Below are 19,555 nucleotides of genomic sequence, written 5' to 3'. Positions count from 1 at the left end.
CTGTGATGCATTCTGATACTGTGATTTTTGGGGTCCATGTCAGTAGACCAGTGACTTTAAGATACTGAACACACTGCAAATAAGGAACAAATAGTGTCAAGAGAAAATAGGCATAAACACTTGATGCATTTTCCAAAGCTGTAATTCGGGGTGCGGAGGGGCTTGAAGTAATGCTTTATCTGTAGTGGCACCTACCCCTTTTGCCCTCCCACCCCAGTAAAAAGTCTTTTGAGATTGTGGCAATATATTGAGCAGATCTAGTACTGAGCAGACCTAAATCTAAATTCTGAGTTAGCAGTTAGCTAGAGATGAAAACTTAAAGAATAATTCCAAAAAGCGTGTGAGAGATGAGTCATTTCTAGATAATTCACAAACTTGGCCAAGTCATTGGTGTTTTCCAGAGTTAGTGTTAACTCCAAAGTTATTTTAATTCTTTTAATACTAATGGTTACACTTTAGTAGGACAGTAAGGGAGATATTCTAGCTTAACAGGTTATGAAATGGGTGGGGAATTAAAGTAACAGGTATCTAAATCTTTAACTACTTTGGAGATGCAGAATTTTGGCGCTGCATGCTTATAAAGAGGGGTTTGGACAAGTGGAGTGGAAGACAGAGGATACCCACGAGTGCTCCACAAATGCTCATGGCCTTTGATGGGAAGCATACAGTTATCTTGCCTGCGTGTTGTCCGAAGGGAAATATGTTGGTTTCTGAGAAATTTGGTTCTGCCTTTTAAACTACTTGTTTTTATGGGTTCATTTTTTGTTGCATTACAAAAATAGAGACATTTTACACTGCTTCATATATGGTTTTTGTTAGGGTTGACTAAAAAATTGCATCTAAATTGTGTAATCTTTGTGCCCAATGGCTTTTGGTAGACAGGGTAAGATATACTGTCCCGTAGAACTTTTTTTTTTTTTTTTTTGGTAGGTGTTTCATAACAGGCCATCAGTATCTTCTGCCTCCTCTCCTGAACCAAGCAAAAAGACTATTGTGAGAGTAATACAAGACTCATGACAAATACTGGTTTGAATCTGGAGGTGCCAGCAGCCTAATCCATGAAGGATTGCAGCTGTTTCCTGAGGTGTTTGCATTTGTGTGTGTGCATAGGTACATAAGTACATACGTGTATACACACTCTCACTCACTCTTTCTTTCCATGGCAAACCTCTGATTCAGTGCATCTGAGAGGTCTGTTTGGAAAACCTTGTATTTCACTTATTTATTGTTCCTGGATTGTTTTAGTGTGATGACACAAATATATTGATTATAATAACTTCCATAACAAAAAGGGTAGGTGTGAAGGATGACAATTTTTTAATGTTGGTTGAGCTAACAGATAGCAGATTATATAGATTTCCCTGGATTCAGTGCTGCTTCCCCATTAAGCTCAAAGCTTTGCCAATATCTGACTGGATTTGACCACATTTGAAAACTTGGAATAGAAAAAAAGGAGGCTGCTCTTCAGGTGATAAGGAATAAACTTCCTGGCAGGGAGAATATTTGTCTTGCTTCTCCTAGGGTGCATCTAGTGAACAAATATTGAGTGTTTGCTGCCCATGGCTTCTGTGAGTTAAGTTTGAGTTATTTTTGGCCCAGATATCCCTCCAGTTGTAGCTAACAAACTTGTTTCATGGCTGAGCTGGTCTGTAACTAAACACTTCTTTCTGTAGCTAGATCGATTCTGTAGCCTGCTGGGCAGTGGGGAGTAGTGTAAGCTGTTACAGCGAGTTAATGGCAGATTGGAGTTTCTTTAAAATAGAATGTATTGGTTTGACATACTTCCCTGAGCATGACTATGTGTTAAAAATATGCTTAGTGTCATTTATATATAAAGCAGGCATCTAAGGATTAAATCTGGTTTATTTGATTGATACATATATACTTTTGGGAACTGAGTCATTCAGTTGTGGTGATAACATGGTATAAAAATTATCGAGTTCTGAATAGGACTTCTTAAGTAATAAAAGCCAATTTCAATTCTTACCCTTAGGAAAATGTTTCTACTTTTTAAGTAGAAATGGAACATTGCTGTTTGGCTTTTGCTTGACTTTGGTTTTGCTACCTGTCTGTACAGCCTATCAAATTGAGGCACTTTGTTCCTCTTCTGCTCTTTAAATTTGAACTACAGAAGTTTCCCTTCTTTGGCAGTCCCATTTTAGGTTCAGCTAGAGAGCTGGGGGGAATAGGATGTTTGTGCATATGCAGCTTTCTTTAAAGCCAAGGAGATACATTCATGCAATAGGATATGCTTGAAAGAAAAATGAATTTCATGTGAAGTTTGTGATGGACTTTAAAAGAAAAAAGAAAAAAGGTGGGGGGAAGATATGCAGAAACAGACTTATGAAGAGTGTGGGAAAAACTATTGTGTCAACGGTGCGTGTGGACTTGCTGCACTGGCAAGGACTGGAGATCTGTGCAAGTTTTCTCCAACCAGACTTGTCTGAGGGTTTGTTTTCTTGTGCTCTGACAATCAGTGCTGTAAATCTTGTTGGAAAAGTCTGCTACTTGTATCAGGGAGAGGCATAAACCACTTCAAGTTTTAGATAGTCCTTTAGAAACCTTAAACAGCTTCCTTCAGAAATGTTTTGGGTTTTAAGTGTGTGTGGCTGGGTGTGGGTGTGGGGTTTTTTGTTAACCTGCTGCTGCTACACAACTTTTGGGAATGGATAAAAAGCAGCCTAAGTTTCAAGGAATTTTTTCCTTGAAAGGTGTGGCATGAGAAGGAAAGGAGGAATAGAGGATGTATTTCTGTTGCTGCACAGGGAGACTATGAAATGTTAATTTCATTTAAAATGAAATGAAAACTTCCAATTTTAATTCTAGCCCTTTTGCACACATAAAGAAGACACCATCTCTATTGCAGAATCAACCATGTGCTAATGTGCAGTTGAGTGTGCTTATTAATGTTATTTAAGTATGTTAATGGCCTAAGAGCTACTTATAAATTTCATCTGGGCAATAACTGGAATTGGAGTGCTAGGTTGGCACTCCTTATGTACACTTTTCTAAGCCAGGGATCTTTAGAATTTAATGTCAACAGAATCTATGGGTGTCAATGACCATCACTTAGTCTGTAATCAGAGACATATTTGGCTATTTTTTAAAGAACTTGCATGATGCTAAGCTTTAAACCCTTCTCCCTCCCCCAGAGAAGCTCAGCAGCACTCTTACAACTATTTTGCATTGACCCACTGTTAACTAAAGCTTTGTCTTTTTAACAGATATGTATCTAAAACTGGAAGATGTGACCCGTAAGTTTAAGAAGCCTTGTATAATGGATGTAAAAATAGGTCAGAAAAGTTACGATCCGTATGCTTCAGCTGAGAAGATACAGCAACAGGTCAGCAAGTACCCACTAATGGAGGAGATCGGCTTTTTGGTGCTTGGCATGAGGGTAAGAACTTGCTTTGCTTTCATATTCAGTTTATGCTTTGGCCTTGTTGTCCAGCACCAGGTTTAGTGGCTAACTACTTTAGCGAGTGATAGTTGATTTGAGGTTTTTATGCCAGTGAAGTGTTATCTGAATACATTGGTAGTACTGGTATTGAGTGTCACATGAAATAAGTTTCAGACCATTGCTAGTGTTCAGAACAAGTGTTTAACTTTGCCTGGTCTCTTCAGAGAGTCTAAATGCAACCTGAGTTCAGTCTGTGTATGACAGATATTGGGTTATGCTGGACTTACCTAAAACTGAAGTAGTTCCAATTGATTCTTCTCACTTAGCAGATATTTTAAAGATTATCCAAACTTTTTTGGCCTTTAGGCTTATACTGGAGACTTAAATGCAGGATCAATTCTCATAATGATTTAACAACAAGCTGTATCCTCTCCCAATTCGTAGTTTTGATTTTGTATTTTTTTATGCACATATGCTTATTTCTACTTTAATGAAATGAGGTAAGGCATTTGAATATATTTAGGGAAGAGTAGGTTAACTTTCTGCAGATGATGCACGTAATTATAAATAGCTGCTTGTATTCTGGGTTTAAAAATGTTTTCCACTAGAAGAAAACATCTGGTGCTTGTATGCTTGAGGAACAGCTGTCAACTGGAGACTAGTTTGAGATGAATAAGGACTTTTAGATGTCCATGGTAATGCTATTGCAGTTCCTTATTTTAGATACAGAGAAAAATGAAGACTCAGTATTTGTGCATAGATTACTCTAAAAGTTCAACATAAATAGAAGTTGTGTGGAACTTCTGCAGATCAGGGGCAACTTACAGATTTTTTTTCACATCTGTGAAAGAGATCCCTTGTGCTGAAGTGGATTCAGACTAAAGTTTTATGGCCTAATGGACAACAGGGAAACTCCATACTCATCAGAGAAACTATCCCATGGTGTCGAAGTCTTTAATGTTTATATTCCTATGCTGTTGGTCAAGCTCCCTCTGTTTCGTTTTCTTATTTTGCTCTTTTTTTGAGAGGTCCTACTTTATCTTGTTGAATGGATGTACTTAAAGTGGTTTTGCTTGTTTGTTTTTTTCCTGTCAAGGTTGGCACAGGAATAACTTTCTTGCTTTCTGATGAGAGATTTTTGGTTGTCCTTTCTCCATCGAAAAAGCCAAAGCTTGTAAAGCCCTGCATCAACCAACATAAATGGCTGCAGCCTTCGTCAAGCTTCCAGTTTACTTAGATAGCAGTGACACCCAGGTTGCACCATTGTGTGAAATAATTCTAATAGCTCCAGTGTGTTTGTGCATAACTGTCTAAACTCTCAACCTTAACTCTGTCTTGAGATAAGCTTTTATAGCTATAAATTATAGCGGTCATGAGTAGTAGTTATGTAAGATTGTATAAGAGAGAACGTGGGAGTAGAATCAAAAGCCAGTCAAAGAGCTTAGATCCAGAAGGAAGGCTGGAGATTATAGCTTTGGATTTGGCTTATATTGTTACATAACCTTTCTTATCTCGTGTGTAAAACAATGTACTTGACGTTCTTTGTGTTTCGTGACAGTGTAAAAGGAATGCTTGCTTTCAGTGTTTTTTTTGCTTGCGACTACTGCTTCTAACACTGCTATTTACTAATGTCTTTATCCTGTTACAGAAAGTCATTCCATTCTCTAATTAAAACTATCTTTATAATGATGGCTCTTCCAAGCACTGCCATTTCCTACCCCATGTTTAACTGTGTGAGGTCTGTGCATCTGGCACCAAATTGCATGTTGAAGTTATTTTCTAAAAAGATCTCAAAAGGTTCCTCCTCCCCTCATGCAACACTTCAAGTATAAATTGACAAGGCATTTTCTATGCTCAGCTGACCTCTTCATGTTAGCAGGGCTCTCTTTGCCTATAATCTTTCTTTACTCTTGCAAGATGCAGGTGATAATGTAAAATGCTCTCCTATATAGGTAGTTACTGCACAAAACAGCTAACGTGCTGGGTAAGGGATGCTAGCGTTTGAATGAAATACAGACTAACACAGTTCAGAAAGTAGGGGTTAAGTTCCTACTTTAGAAGAAAAAGAGGAGGAGGGCCAGGAGAAGTAGGAAATAGTTACATATGTTGGTGTCTTTATTCTTTTTGTATTAGCACAAACCACAAAAATTATCATGGAGAAGAGCTACAAATAAAAATGTGTTTATTTAGTTCCCCCTGGCCGAAGCTGTTGATAGATTTGATACAACACTTGTGCTTTGGTAAATAAGCCGTCATTTATTTATGCATAAATACTTAAGGTTTGTCCTAAGAAGCAGCAAGTGCTCTATTTGGCAGCGATGTTGATCTGTATACATAGTTCTGATATTTGGCATGTGCTAAAGCATGTTCATTGTATTTCAGTGAATAAACATAACATATGGATGGAAAACACATTTAGAAAGTACCATCATTTGAATAACACTGATAAAGCCCAATTTCATAGTTAGTTTTGAGGGTCCTTTCCTTAACATATGAGGATGTAGATTTGCTAGGTAAATTATGAAAGTAGTGAGAATTTAAACATAAGTCGGAACACTGAATTATGGTTCCAGTAGCAAAAAAAAAATAGTTGCAAGATGGTTCCAGTAGCAGAAATAGGAATATATAAGAAATATAAGAAATATCTTAGCAGCGTATGCAGTATTAAAAATAGATTATTTGTTTTGTTGTTGAAGACAAGTAGAATGTGTGGGTTGTGACTTGTTTAGAATTCACAGTCCATTTAGAATCCACAATTCCTGACTTCAACGGGATTTTTTTTCCTTCCAGAATATGTTGATTATAGTGTTATGTAGCCTGTAATACTTGTGAGATAATTTTTAAGGTACAGACTGGTAATTATATAACTCTACTAGTATAATCTATCATTTATTTTTGTTTGCCTATTAACTATTGCATATGGTAATGCAGATCCCTCATCAATGCTGTGTTCAGGAATGTATTTCCTCATCTACAACACATTCTCGCAAGGTATTTGAAAACTGACTACAGTTTCCTTTCTTAGTAAATGCTTACTAATGTTGTAACTTTCGTAAGCTCTGGTATGTTAATAGCAATATTTAGGAGGGAAATAATAAAGCTATTAAATTTGCATATAGTGTTCATTTTTTTGACAGTTTTTTTTTTTTTTTAAAAAAAAAAAAGCAGCAAAGGTTCTAGTTGTTCTGCTGAGCTGCTGCCTTTGATATGTCCGGGTACCACTTCCTCCTCCCTTGTGTCTCTTCCAGCTTTCACTTCCTAATTCTTGCAGCCTAGCTAGGTTCACGCGTTTCACAGTCTGACTGTGCTGACTGCGTGCTGCAAAACTGAACGCAGCAGTTCCTCAGAGTCCAGTACCTGTGAGTTGAGCCAAGGGATAGGTTTCAGAAATGCTTTGTTTATAGAATTGAGCAGACTTGTCTGTCATTCTCTTGGGCGAGTTTTAGCAGCTGGGTACTCGGTATTTTTTTCAGTGCCTTTTCCCTTATGCAAGGGATGCTCATCATGTATATGACAGCTGGTACAGTTGTCCTTATGTCTGATAAGATTTCCTATATGTTATGAAAAAGGCGATAATGGACAAGAGATGGCCTCTTTGTCCCTGTGATATAGAAAAGTCTGCATGGGAGAAATTTACTGTTAATGAGCTGCTCCATGAAAGTTCTTGGAGTATGGATAATTAAGCTATTTTAAAATGTCTCATAATTTAACTGCAATGTCCTTGTTTCTTTTATTTAGAAGATGAAAATTGTATTCTGCTTTTTCACTGATTTAATTTCAACATAATTTGATTCCGCAGTTATTTGTTTATGAAAGGACTTTAATAAAGTTTTATATTGCTTGTCATAGCATTTGACTGAATACTTAATTATATGAAGCTCTCTGTCAAATACCAGAAAACCAAGCAAAGAAACAAAACATATAGAAGAATATACTACTGTAGTCCTACAAACCAGAGTACAGGTATGCATCTTGTCTAGGGTGTATTTGCAAGCCAGCAGCAAGCAAGGGTGTGTGTGATTCCATTGCTTTTAGTCCAGTAATGACAATATAAGCTTAAAGAAGGAAGAAAAAAAATGGAGATCCTCTTGGCAGCAGTAAGTGTTACAGCATTACTATAAAGCGGTAATATCAAATAAGAGAATATGAAAAAGCAAGCTCTCTCATCTCCCTGCAAATCTTCATTGAATTTTATTTTTAAAAAGAGCTTTTTTTAAAAAGCAATGTTTAACTCTTCTACTGTGGCAGGACAAGTCCAAGGCTCTGCTCCCTGAGAGACTGTAGGACTGGTAAGAAACCTGGGGCCTTCAGATGTGAAGGAGACCATACATTTACATAGGGCTTATGGTCAAGTCTGGGAAAAAGGCACCCAGTTCTGGATCTGGAGTATTGGAGCTGCCTGACACTAAGGTGATGGCCTGATGCTGGTGTTGGTTAGCTGAGGAGGCCCCCGGGCTCCTCTCGCACTCGAGCAGGCTCCCGCGCTGTGCTGGGCCAGCTGGGACATGCACGCCTGCCTCCCCGTGCGGTTTGGCTTGCCAGGTTTGGTAGCAGATTGGGTGCTGACCTTTGTGCCAGTCACAAAAGCAGAGAGGCCTTGCTGTAAACAGAAAGCTTTGTGTAATATTCAGACACACCCTGGTTGCTCACTTTTACTGTGTAAGTGTAAAATAGTGGTGACTTAAGCGTATTTATGGGAAAAATACAGGGGATGGACAACTCGGAGCGACTTGCCCTTTAAAGTCTAGCTGTGTCGACATCGGAGCATGTATCTCGAATTGCTGGTTGTGCGTTTCCTTGTGTAGAAGTGCAGGTCCTGAGCTGCCTTTGCAGGGCACACATGGGAGCAGATACGGGAGCAGGGAGCTCCACATGGAAACCGCTTCCCAGATGTCAGCTAGGCATGGGAGCTGCAACAGCGCCGAGGTCCGAGCAGGGCCTCTGCAACTGGGTTAGTCCCTGCTCTGCAAGTACTGCTCTGTGGTATTGTCCGGACCAGTCCTGAATATGTCTATTTTTCCAGTCTCAGTGTAGATTAGTTGTTTTTTACAGATGTTCAAGAGGTCTGAAACTTTATTAAATAGAGACAACAGTGTCTCCACCAAACAGACTAGTCTTAATTAGTATATATTTAAGTTATACAGTTACTATGTATTTAAATTCTATGCTCTAAAAGACTACGAGTTGCCACAAGTTTTCCAAACTGTGCCTCAGTTTTGTGATCTGGAGGCTTGTGCTTTTTTTTTTTTTTTTTTTAGGCTTCCCTCAGTTCAAGAATGTCAAGTGAACTATCACTGTTTAAGAAATGGTACAAAAATCTGTACACACACAACCAGCAGTAAACTAACACCTTATGGGAAAGCAAAAGCTGAGTGCATGTTGAGAAAGTCAGAGGATAATTTCCCTTGTAAGTTAATTATTTGCATTTCTTGACATCCTGCCCTTACAGTGACCCTGCTAACATAAACAACAAACAAATCTTGTTAGCATCCTGGATTCCCGTTCTGTTTATGCACAAATGTCACTGAATGGGGAACGATCTTGTGTAGTGTGAACATATAAAAGTTACCAGTTGAGCAGTTTTCTGAAGGTGATGTTTTGCAGATACTGTGAGTTTTCTTTATTCCGCACTATAGAGTGACACTCTGTGAAGATGGGAGGACGAACAGCTAATGCGCTGTGGCAGATGGACAAGAAATGAAACTTTCCTGTCTAATAATTTCTTGGCAGTTGTTAAGAAGCTTAGAGATTTGACTTACTTGACTTGTCATCCTTTTGACAGAAATGGGCAAGTACAAACAGTTGCAACAGCTGGGATACAGAAAAAAGTCAGTTCAAAGGGAAATATCTCTTGGGGAAAAGTTAGTAGTGGATTAGCAGTATCTGAGTGAACAAAAGCATAGTCAAGCAAGAAGCCTGCATGCTGGGAAGCTGATTCTGGTCTCTCACTATTACGACACAGTTTTCTTCGTTTTGCAGGGGTAGGTGAAGATCAAGTGAGAATTGATGAAAGATTGCTCCTCTCGGAGCTTGGGTTTCTGTTCTGCTGCTTTCAGTATGAGGCTTAATGTATTTGTATTGGGTTGAGATTTTCCAAAAATGCTTCGAACTGTCACTTCTTTTCAAGTGAAAGGGCTTTAAACAGAATTAGGAGATAGCTCTTTGGCTAGGTGGAGAATACTTTCATGATTGCCTGTGTGAATTTGTCTTTTTAATATTTCCTTTAAAAAAAGAAAAAAAGCACAAAGGATTGCATCCATATCCTTTTGTAACCTACGATATTCTGAATATTTGCTTGTTCACAAGATAGTTAATATATACGTTAGAGTGTCAGTGTGTATAAGACTTGGTAATTTATTGTTGACCATTTTGTATAGTTAAAAATGTGCTATTAATGTAATGTAAAATGCACATGTCTGCCTGTGTTGTTTCTAAACCTATAGAGTACCACTTTTGTGGAATGGTGTCCTGCAAAAAAAAGGAGCTTAGATGCCACAAAAACCCAGAATGGTCTTTGTAGAAGAAAAATGCGCCTTGTTAGTGAAATCTGCTTGAATGAGGACTGAAGAACTAGATTGTAGTGGTTTCGCGGGAAGCACAAGCCAGAAGCACAAGGTGCTTGGGTGTTGCTCCAGAGTTTCTTTGGAAAGCAAAATGAGCTTGCAGGCCTTAACCAGCTTTTCTTGAGCAAGTGCCCATGTCACAAAAACTGCAAGCTCCTATGGGGAAGAGATAAACTTCTGGTAAACAAGATTACGCATTCAGGAGTGTGCTACGTTGCAGATGCGTGGAGGAAGCTGCCCTTAGACTGACTAAACTAGAGCACTTGATAATGCAGCGAAGATGCAGCTAGTAAAAACCCAGGCAATCTCCAGACTTGTAATCCTGTTTCAAAGAACTATATGTATTTTTGATTCTTGTTTTATTTAATTACCTGCAGCTTGTAGTTCATTAGATGTGGGCTTGTAGTTCTTTCAATAAATTAAAAAACAAAACTGAAAACTCTGTGAATGGCTTGCTACAAGAAATATTCGAATAAGTATTCTTTTGGGTGGATATGTTATTTACTGTTTTAAGCTTATGTGCTTTTTTTAAAATAAGTGGTGAAAAATGATTGTTTTAGTATCTCAGAAGTATGGTCTTGGATTCACTATTTAAAAATACCTCACCTATATCCTATGCTCCACTGTGACTGTAGATCCCTGGGCCTCAATTTCTGTAGCTATTGTAGTAGTGGAAATAGTGGAGGACAGTGGGAAGGGTCTCTCTTACCCAGTGAGTTTAAACATTCAGACAATAACAACTGTTATTCCTTTGGTATAAGCAGAATTGCTGCCTCTTCGGTTCATTGCTGATGACTTGCATATATCAGTTTCTGTATGGTATGGTTCAAGTTTGGTGAGGAGAGTGAACTCTATTACTTTTTTTTCCCCTCAACTGCTGGAGACTCCTCATTGCAGCTACTTGGCAAAGCAGGGCTTTGGACCTGCCACTTCTTACTGTGCTGGTTGTGGTTGGGATGGAGGCAGAGGGGCTTTGGGGGGAAGACCCAGCAAAGGAAATAAGGAACAGTGATTTATTTTTCGTACTGCTCAACTTATGCACCTTTTATGCACCAGTTTCCAATGGGAGAGTCTCGGATAGCTGGGCCTTTCTCATTAGATAATAACACTTCTTATTGCTTTGCGATTTTGTTAAACACTTCTGCAGTTTTAAGAACTATAAAACAATAAAAATTCAATTTATGAGCTTGTTAATCATTTAATAATCGCCGTGATATTGGTAAGAGTGTGTTAGCTTCATGTCTTGCCTTGCAAATCAGTGTTGTGTGCCATAGAAAAGGCTTGCAGTAATTGATAGGATGATTTCTAACCAGTATAATGGTGTCTTCGTGATGAGGAAAATGCAGGAAGTTGTGCTTGATAGTTCCAATCCGGAACTGCCCAGTAGCGGCAGTTGGCAGACCAGAGCACTAGAGGGCAGTGTTGACCTCGAAGTAACGTATGATCCTGAGTCGGAGGCAGAGACGGTAACAAAGATTTTGTAACCTGTCTGCAATGTGTCTCAGAGCTATAGGGAAACATTGATTTTTCTCTAAATAAGTACAGAGTTCCCTTTTGTTTCTTGCAGGTTTACCATGTCTGTACTGACAGCTATGAGACCCAAAACCAGCACTATGGAAGGAGCTTGACAAAGGAAACAGTAAAAGATGGTGAGGAAACCTGTGTATGAGAATTTAGTGCTCTCGGATTTTTTTATTTATTTTACTTATTTTAGTACTGCATGAAAAGATAGTTTCAGATTCTTTGTGTGTTCCTTATATTAAAAAAAGAAGTCCCTTTCTCTCCTTTTGCAAGGTGAGTCTGCAGCTGTTTCCTGTATCATTTGAGCTACTAGTTGATCATAAAAATAAATAAATTTGCAGCTGGCTGTATAGGAACTTCCTCATCGCATTTCTTTCCTGCTAAAGGAGGGTAGTAAGAGTTCTGGTAGAATTCAGTTTCTTTGTAGGTATGATGCTCTGATGAAATAGAAGCCTTTTAGAACTATTAAATCAATATTTTTAAGACATATTTTTCTTTGGCACCTGTATGTGAGTATATACTGTCCTTTATAATATAAGGCTGCTGTAAATATAGTCTTCACTTAAACTGACCTTCTCAGCTGAAGTCCATCCATACCTTGCAGTACACTAATAATAAAATGAAAACACTTTCCTGAAACAACCCAGAAAGAATCAGTAGGGCTAGTTATTTTAAACTAGTCTGTTCAAAGCAGGGTCAGGCCAGTATCCCTGTTAATAGATTTTTTTTTTAATTTATTTTTATATAATCTGGCTGTTTGGTGATAATTATTTCAAAACCGTTATTAATGGACATCTGTTCATCCACCCCAGGACATGCAGACACATGCACACACATGCACACCCCTCTCCAGAGCTGGCACTAACTTGTCAGCTCTGTCGCTCATGATAAAGAAGCTGGGGACTGCTTGAGCCTATTTATCCCTGGAAAATTCAACTGATCCCTGCCTGAAACTGTTCATATGCTTGACAAGGTGAAGTAGGGAGCAGAAACTGTGTTTGTTTAGTGTTCAGTTACTTTTATTTACAATCTGAGCTCAATCTCTAACATTATATAGCAGTTCTTTCATAATAAGGTAACTGAAGGTATTTGAATTTCTTAGTTTGGTTCTGAGTTATTAAATAAGCGTTTAACAGGAAACCGTGAATATTTTTCTTCAATTCAAGAACAAGTTTAGTCCCCAAAGAAATAAAAACCTTTTTTTCCCCAAAATAATTCTGAAAATGTCCGTTTCTTTCTTGTAGGCGTCTCAAAGTTTTTTCACAACGGGTACTGCCTGAGAAAAGATGCTGTCGCTGCCAGCATTCAGAAGATCGAAAAAATCCTGGAGTGGTTTGAGGGCCAGGAGCAACTCAACTTCTATGCCAGCTCGTTGCTGTTTGTTTATGAAGGTTCATGTCAGGCAACCACTGTGCGGTTGAGCGATGTCACTTTGGCAGAGAAGAGAGTAATGCCCAAAGGACTGTTATCAGGAGGAGACATACTGGAGTATAATAATAATATTCACGTAATAAATTCTACAGAGAATGGAAAAATAGAGGCCTCCGTAAGTAAAGGCTTGTCCAAATTTTATGCACTTCACAAAAAGGCATATTCAAAGCGGCACCACGGTCAGCTCTCACTCAAAGTTGAGAACTTGGAGCAAGGCAACGTGTGGAAAAGCAGCACTTGCATTACCCAGGAGCATCTAAATGGAAATGTTATACCCCAACTGGAAAAAGTTTTCTGTCATGTGCCAGCCGAGATCAAGGAAAGCGCAAATGTGGAAGTCCGAATGATAGATTTTGCTCACGTGTTTCCTAGCAACACGAGGGATGAGGGCTACATTTATGGTCTGAAGAATTTAATCACAGTACTTCAAAATATTTTGGATAACTAAATTCTTTGTTATGGTTTTTACTGGGGGCCAATGATAAAGAAGAGCAACAACATGAAGAATTTCTGCACTTGTAATGCTGTATAACTGGGTTTGTATTGTTCTACTATATTTTATTTGTCTTTGTACTTTTGGTAGAAGGGTTTAACTTTTTATAATCTCACTCAGGAAAATAATTGATAGTTAATTAAGAAGTGTGAAAGGATGAAGATACTTGAGATTAAGCAGGATAGGTAAATTGGTAGGGTGAAATGTATATGGCTGGCTTAAATCCAAGGAGTACAGTTATACAATAAGTAAGGGTAGTGTTAGTTCCCCATAACTACTTTAGCTTTGATAATGTTTGCCCTCTTAGCCTTGACACTGAGCCATATCTCCATTAACAGGCTATTAGAAAATGGACTGAAAAGGAGAAAGTGCAGCATTGATGTCCTCAGTACTGCCCTCTTGTGTTTACTATGTTGAATAACTGGAGTAACCCTACTTTGAGACAAATCCTGTTTAGCTTCGGTAGTCTAACTTGGGAACCAGCGTATCCAGAAGTGCTTCTCGATGTAACAGGGTGATACTGCTATTCTTTTAAAACTGGTGGGCGCTTCCCCTCTTTCTGGTTGTCCATAGCCAACGTCCATCACAGACAAGCTACAATGTAATTTGTGTTGAGGTGCTAAGAAAATGCTGGACAAAATTACCATAACAGGCTTAAACTGCACAAATGCTAGAGAAACTCTGTAGTTTTCAAGAAAGAGTGTGTTAGGGGGAATCAAATACAAGGTATTTCGGAAGCTAATTTGGTTTAGGAGTTTAAGTCCATCAGTTAATGGGATGGCTGATATTGTGACTAGGAAAAATGCCTCAATCCTTCTTTCTGACAGCTCTTGTCCAAAAATTTACCTTTGGAAAGCAACTTTAATGAAAAAGTGGAAACAAAGTGTTTTGAATAAGCATATTGAGATTTCCTTTAGCTGTTTGCTGCTTGTACTCTTGCAACAAATGTTTCAGTCTTTCACTGCAGGGGAGCACCAACTGGAAGCAATGAGCAAGATGGTAAAGGACCCTTTACTGCTAAGGTCCACTTCAGCCCTGGAGCAACCAGATGTACCTTCAGTTATTTCAGTGGAGTTGTGGCTCTTTTCCCCAGGGCTAAAATTGGCACATTTTTTTTTACTGATGCATAGGCAAGCTATGTATTTTGAAAATTGTCCCACCTCCTTATTTCACTGGCAAAATTAAGGCTTTCATTAGGATATTTGAGTTTGGGATGATGTATCCAAACCTTTTTTTGGTGTGCCTCTTGTGTATCCTGTGTATGTGACAGTCCTAACTTGCGTATATAGTCAGCGATATGAAAGTCACGACAAAAGTTTTGGCCTGCAAGGGGCAAGACTTTAATGCTTTTGTTTTATGCAAGCCTCACAAGTTTAGAAAATAAAACCAAAAAACTTTGGAATGGATTTGGTCATCGGAAACATACATCTTTTAAATGTGGACTTAATGTGGCATTGTGGCCTTGCTGCTCTGTATGATCTGCACTATGCACTCATTTGTGTATATGTCTTTGCAAGTTCTCGATTTGACATGTTTTGTATATCAGAAAGAGAAACAAACATGTTTTAAGTGAAGCTGTCTGAAAGTATAGCTCCATTTGAGATCCTAGGTTAATTGGGAAAAAACAATATTATGTATACAACTACGTTGTCTAAACTTTAGAGCTAATATTGGATAATACATTCAAGAATCAAAACAATGTTTGCAAAACAATAGTTTTTGAAGCATGGAAAGAGATGCTTGCAGTAGGGGCAATATCTTTTTGTTGAAAATTTTATGTGAATTATGGTGAAGGGGAAAATGAGGACTTTTTTCCACCTGGTATTTCTGTTGCAACCATACAGTTACAACATACCCACTATATTCCCAGCTGTCTGTGAACTAATTTAAGCCATATTCGAAGAAAAGTTTGTGGTGTTTTTTTTGTTTGCTTTAACCCTGTTTTTTCCTGTTTTTGTTGTTCTATTCTGTAAGCAGTCAACACTAGTGTAGTCTAGGCCAATAAAGGCCTTGTAATTATAAATTAACAATATTTTATAGAAAATACAGAGGAAAACATTTATACATTTGAATTTTTGTCCTCCGTAATTCATCTCTTCTGGATTTTAATCCATTTTTGCTGGGGAAATGAGATATCTGCCTCAAAGAAGTCAGTTTTTGGAAAATGATCTGTATTCTCTTAGTATAAGCGCATTCTCCTGTCTCTGCTTTAAGATATAAATGTCTTCAGTGTTTGAATGCTCTTTAAGTATTGATTGTTGTGTTGACTGTGGCAGTGTTTGTAATGCACCTGGAATATTGTTAAATTGTCAGAATATTTTGAATAAAAAATAAAATAATTTTATCAGCTTTTTTACCAGTAGTTATTATGGATGTATTTCTGTTAATTTAAAATGTAGCTTGAGAGATGATATTTTTAATTGGAAGTTGTGTAGTTAAAGCTTGTTGTAGCGGTGTTTTGGCATAGTACTGACTGAACAGAAGCCTGCAAAGTTGTTATGTTCACACTGTTCTTGTGCATCTTTTTAGTGTCTTGTGTTTGAAAAGATCAGATTTTGTTATAGTTGGAGATGTATTCACAGAAATCACTGACCAGATGACAGAATTCAGTAGAAAATGAAAAGGCAGGTGCTGGTTGCTAAGCTTGTGTAGTGTCATTGATTCCCTTCATCTGCCATTAATGCTTTTTTTCTTCTCTGTACTCTGTTTGTAGGAAACACTCAGTAGAGGCAACAGGTACTGGGAAATCTTCATGCAAATGGTAGCAAGGCCTAGAGGTATTTCTGCCCAATAAAACTATAAAACAGGTCCCTTCTGCAGGCAGGGATAACACCTGATTGCTTTTATTGATGAAGCCTGTCTGTCCTAATTTTGAGCAATAAGAATGTGATTTAGCAAAATCAATTGTCAAAAGGGAAGATTGACGGAAGCATTGTTTTTAATGTTATTCTCTCAGAATATAGTTAGTTATGCTAAAGACTTTCTAACTAGGTAATTGTGCAAATTGTGTATAGGCTTACCTAATGAGAGTTTGAATTGTATAAAGTTTTATAAAAAGCATTTACATATATGGTATTTTTGGATATTGGTGGAACTTGCCTAAATAGCATTGGAAGTTGTTATACTGTTCTGAAATGTTTAAAGTATTTTATCCAAATCACTTTATGAACTAAAACTGAGACTTTAATTGTAATTCACATGAAACTTGTACTGGTTTCTATTTTTTCTGCTGTAATGCATAGTCAGACTGTGCTTTTTCATAACTCTATAGATTCATGTAGAACTTTTAAAGTACTCGGTAGATTAGGAAATCAGTATTTCCTTTATTTTTAATTAACAGAGTGCATACATTACTGACATACTTAAATGCACATTTTTTAAAGTAATGTTAGTGTATTATACATGTAAAGCTCCACTAAAAGATTCTTTACCTGCAGAGCGCTCCTGCTGGTTTGAGTCTGGATTGCAGTATGTAAAATTGGCCTCTTTATGTGCAGCAGCAGTGGCAAAGAAAAGGCATGGCCTACACTGGTCTGTGAGCAAGTGACTTTTTTTTTTTAACAGGTAAAACTTACAAATCCTTGTAATTGTTTTTTCATTTCATGATGTGAAGTATTATCAAGTGTAGGAAGACAGTGGAAGACTAGAGGCTCCATCCACATCTGCTGTGTGAAGTAATGATTTGAGTAGTTGTTCACTTTTTCTTTTTTCAAGTAAGTTTTCCTCCTGAGTGCCTTCCTCAGCCCTTGCTTCGGTACCAGTGGTGACCTCGCATAAGCAGCAGCTAAGACATCATCATGGAATGATTTAAAAGGGGATTCTGATATTCCTAAGAATTCATGTTCTATGACAGCTCTTAAAGTGCAGGTATTGAGAAACACGGTCAAAATGTCTCAAATAACATGGGAGATGCAAATTCCTTTTGCATTCTTTTTTTACCATGAAAAAGCAGGAGCTGAATTTTAGTATTAAGCCTGTTTTGACTGGAGATTAGATCCTAGGTTTTATGGAACTCGCTTAGGTGTGTTTTAAAGAGAATATTTGGGGGGCAAGGTGAGTGATAGCCAAACCGAGCATGTAGTTTTCCTTTTCTTTGTGCAATTAGCATTGAGGTTAGGTTTAAGAAGGCGGCATGGCAGGAAACAGTGGAAGTTCAGAAGAAGCACTGAGTAGGACACCTGGTCAGTTCTGCAGTGCAAGTAATTATTGCAGATAATATCCACAGGCCTTAAGTTTTCAAATATCTTGCAGTTAGGCTAACGCGGTTCATGCGTATTCATTGAGTTAAAAACAGACTGTGGTCAGATGTTACTTTTACTTTTTAAAGTGTGTTCCACCACATATCCACAGGCCAAATCCTGCATGTTTGCCATCGTTCACGGCAATCTGTAAGGGAAAGCTGTGCAGAACACTGACATCCAAAGGACGACTGTAACAATTCCAGCAGTGTTTGAAAGCGGGGTGGGGAGGGGGAATAAAGGAGAAAAAAGTTAAGCATTATATAGCAGAAAACACACTTCAAGAAATACTTTTACTGTAACTTTGTTTAGTGGAGATGAGCCCTGCCTATTTGGAGTTTGACTTCTGTTGTTTGCTTTATGATATTGGACAGAAGATGCTTATGCAGAACAATGGTAAATGGGAACAAAAGTACTTTAAAAACACCATAGCTTGAAGTGTGCACATTGGTTCAAACAGTTGTTAAAAAACAAAACGAAACTCAAGTGACCTATGAATCTCCAAACGTGTATTGCACCTGACTATAAAGGAAACTAGAGTGCACAAAGGCACTTTAATACTCTGGGAACCCTACTGGAAGATAAAGCATGTGAAATTGCACCTAATGCTGTGTTAATTGTTTTTAGAATCTAAAATTCTGCATTTATTATGCTTGATGGATGAATGTATCTAGTCTGGTCTCAGTTTCTTTGGTTCAAGTGTCTAAAGCTGTCACTAAGTCTCCTCTAATTTGTGTGTTTGACTGTAACTTCATTTGTTTTTTTTGCCATAATTGGACTGCAGGGGGTATTGTTAATACATTATATGTGTTTATTTTATAGAACATTGTACTATGCTATCTACCAACTTTTGTAAATTAATTATAAGTGATATTTAGGATAACTCTAATAGCTGTATATTTGGCAAATTATTAAAATTTTCTGCAAGTGACTTGCAAGTATAACTGGTTTCTTTCTAACACAGGAAGATATTGACAAAATTTTCTTGAACATACCTGCACTGATTAACTCCTCTTTCTCCTCTCTTCTATATGCTGTGTAATAGGTGTGCACCTTGGGTTTACCAGTTTTGCTGTACCATCATATTCTTGTGATGACATCCATTGCTATTTTTGGTAATGCCTGCCTCTCGGTATACATGAGTCACCTCTAGTTAAAAACAAAAGAGAACAGAAACCACGCACACAAAATAGGACTTGTCTCTTTTCAGCAGAAGTTTATGCATTACTGCATTGCATGTGAATTTTAGGTCAACATCTTACTCTGTCTATAGTGCTTTCCTGAATGGAAGGAGGATTGGAGAAGATAAACCCATCCCCCTAATTGGGCAACAGTTTAAAAAAAACAACAAAAAAACCTTTTGCATAAATTCATGATAGTTCAGGCCTTGATGAGTAACTAGGAAATAGCTGTTTTACTCCAGAAGATTTGAATCTCAAGATTACCTTCAATGTTTGATTCAAAGCTGTGAAAATTGCAGTTTAAGTGAGTTAAAGCTGGCTTGATTTTTTTTTTCTTTTCCTCCTTTTGGAAGAAGGTGAGTAGTCAGGCAGCAAAAGGAAAGCATAGATTGGAAAAAGTGGAAAAGCTGCTTTCTGCTGTTGTTCTCTGGATTGTAAAGCTGGATCTTGTGGGTGGCCCTCAAAGAGGACTTCATCTGAACAGGGCGTGAACCTGAAATGAGGCAGAAATTCAAAGTGGGAAGCCTGCAGATTAGAGGGATGAGGTCATGAAAATAATACTCCATAGATGGAAATCTTCCCAAATTACCTGAAGGCGATAATGTTGCTGTTGGCTTTCTCTGACTAATTTCACAGGAAAGAATTTACTACCTACCTTAAGTTAGGCAACAAAGAGATACTACTTGCAGTTGCAAGAACCACATTAATTTAATCAGCTGATGGGTATC

At 37.9% G+C, this 19,555-nt stretch overlaps 1 protein-coding gene across 1 annotated transcript in view; it reads left to right on the top strand.

Moving 5' to 3' along the window:
• Positions 1–18,577, top strand: part of IPMK (inositol polyphosphate multikinase) — a 42,638-nt gene extending 24,061 nt beyond the window's left edge. Inside the window, exons 4-6 of the mRNA XM_064513578.1 lie at positions 3,225–3,397; positions 11,531–11,612; positions 12,729–18,577. Of these exons, the coding sequence (XP_064369648.1) occupies positions 3,225–3,397; positions 11,531–11,612; positions 12,729–13,363 (890 nt within the window). The 3' untranslated portion in view covers positions 13,364–18,577. The remainder of the gene's footprint in view (positions 1–3,224; positions 3,398–11,530; positions 11,613–12,728) is intronic.
• Positions 18,578–19,555: the final 978 nt, after the last annotated feature.

The sequence above is a fragment of the Dromaius novaehollandiae genome, chromosome 6 (genome assembly GCF_036370855.1).
Source record: "Dromaius novaehollandiae isolate bDroNov1 chromosome 6, bDroNov1.hap1, whole genome shotgun sequence".
Taxonomy (NCBI): domain Eukaryota; kingdom Metazoa; phylum Chordata; class Aves; order Casuariiformes; family Dromaiidae; genus Dromaius; species Dromaius novaehollandiae.
The sequence above is the reverse complement of the archived record's forward strand: the minus strand, read 5'-3'. Positions and strand labels throughout refer to the sequence as shown.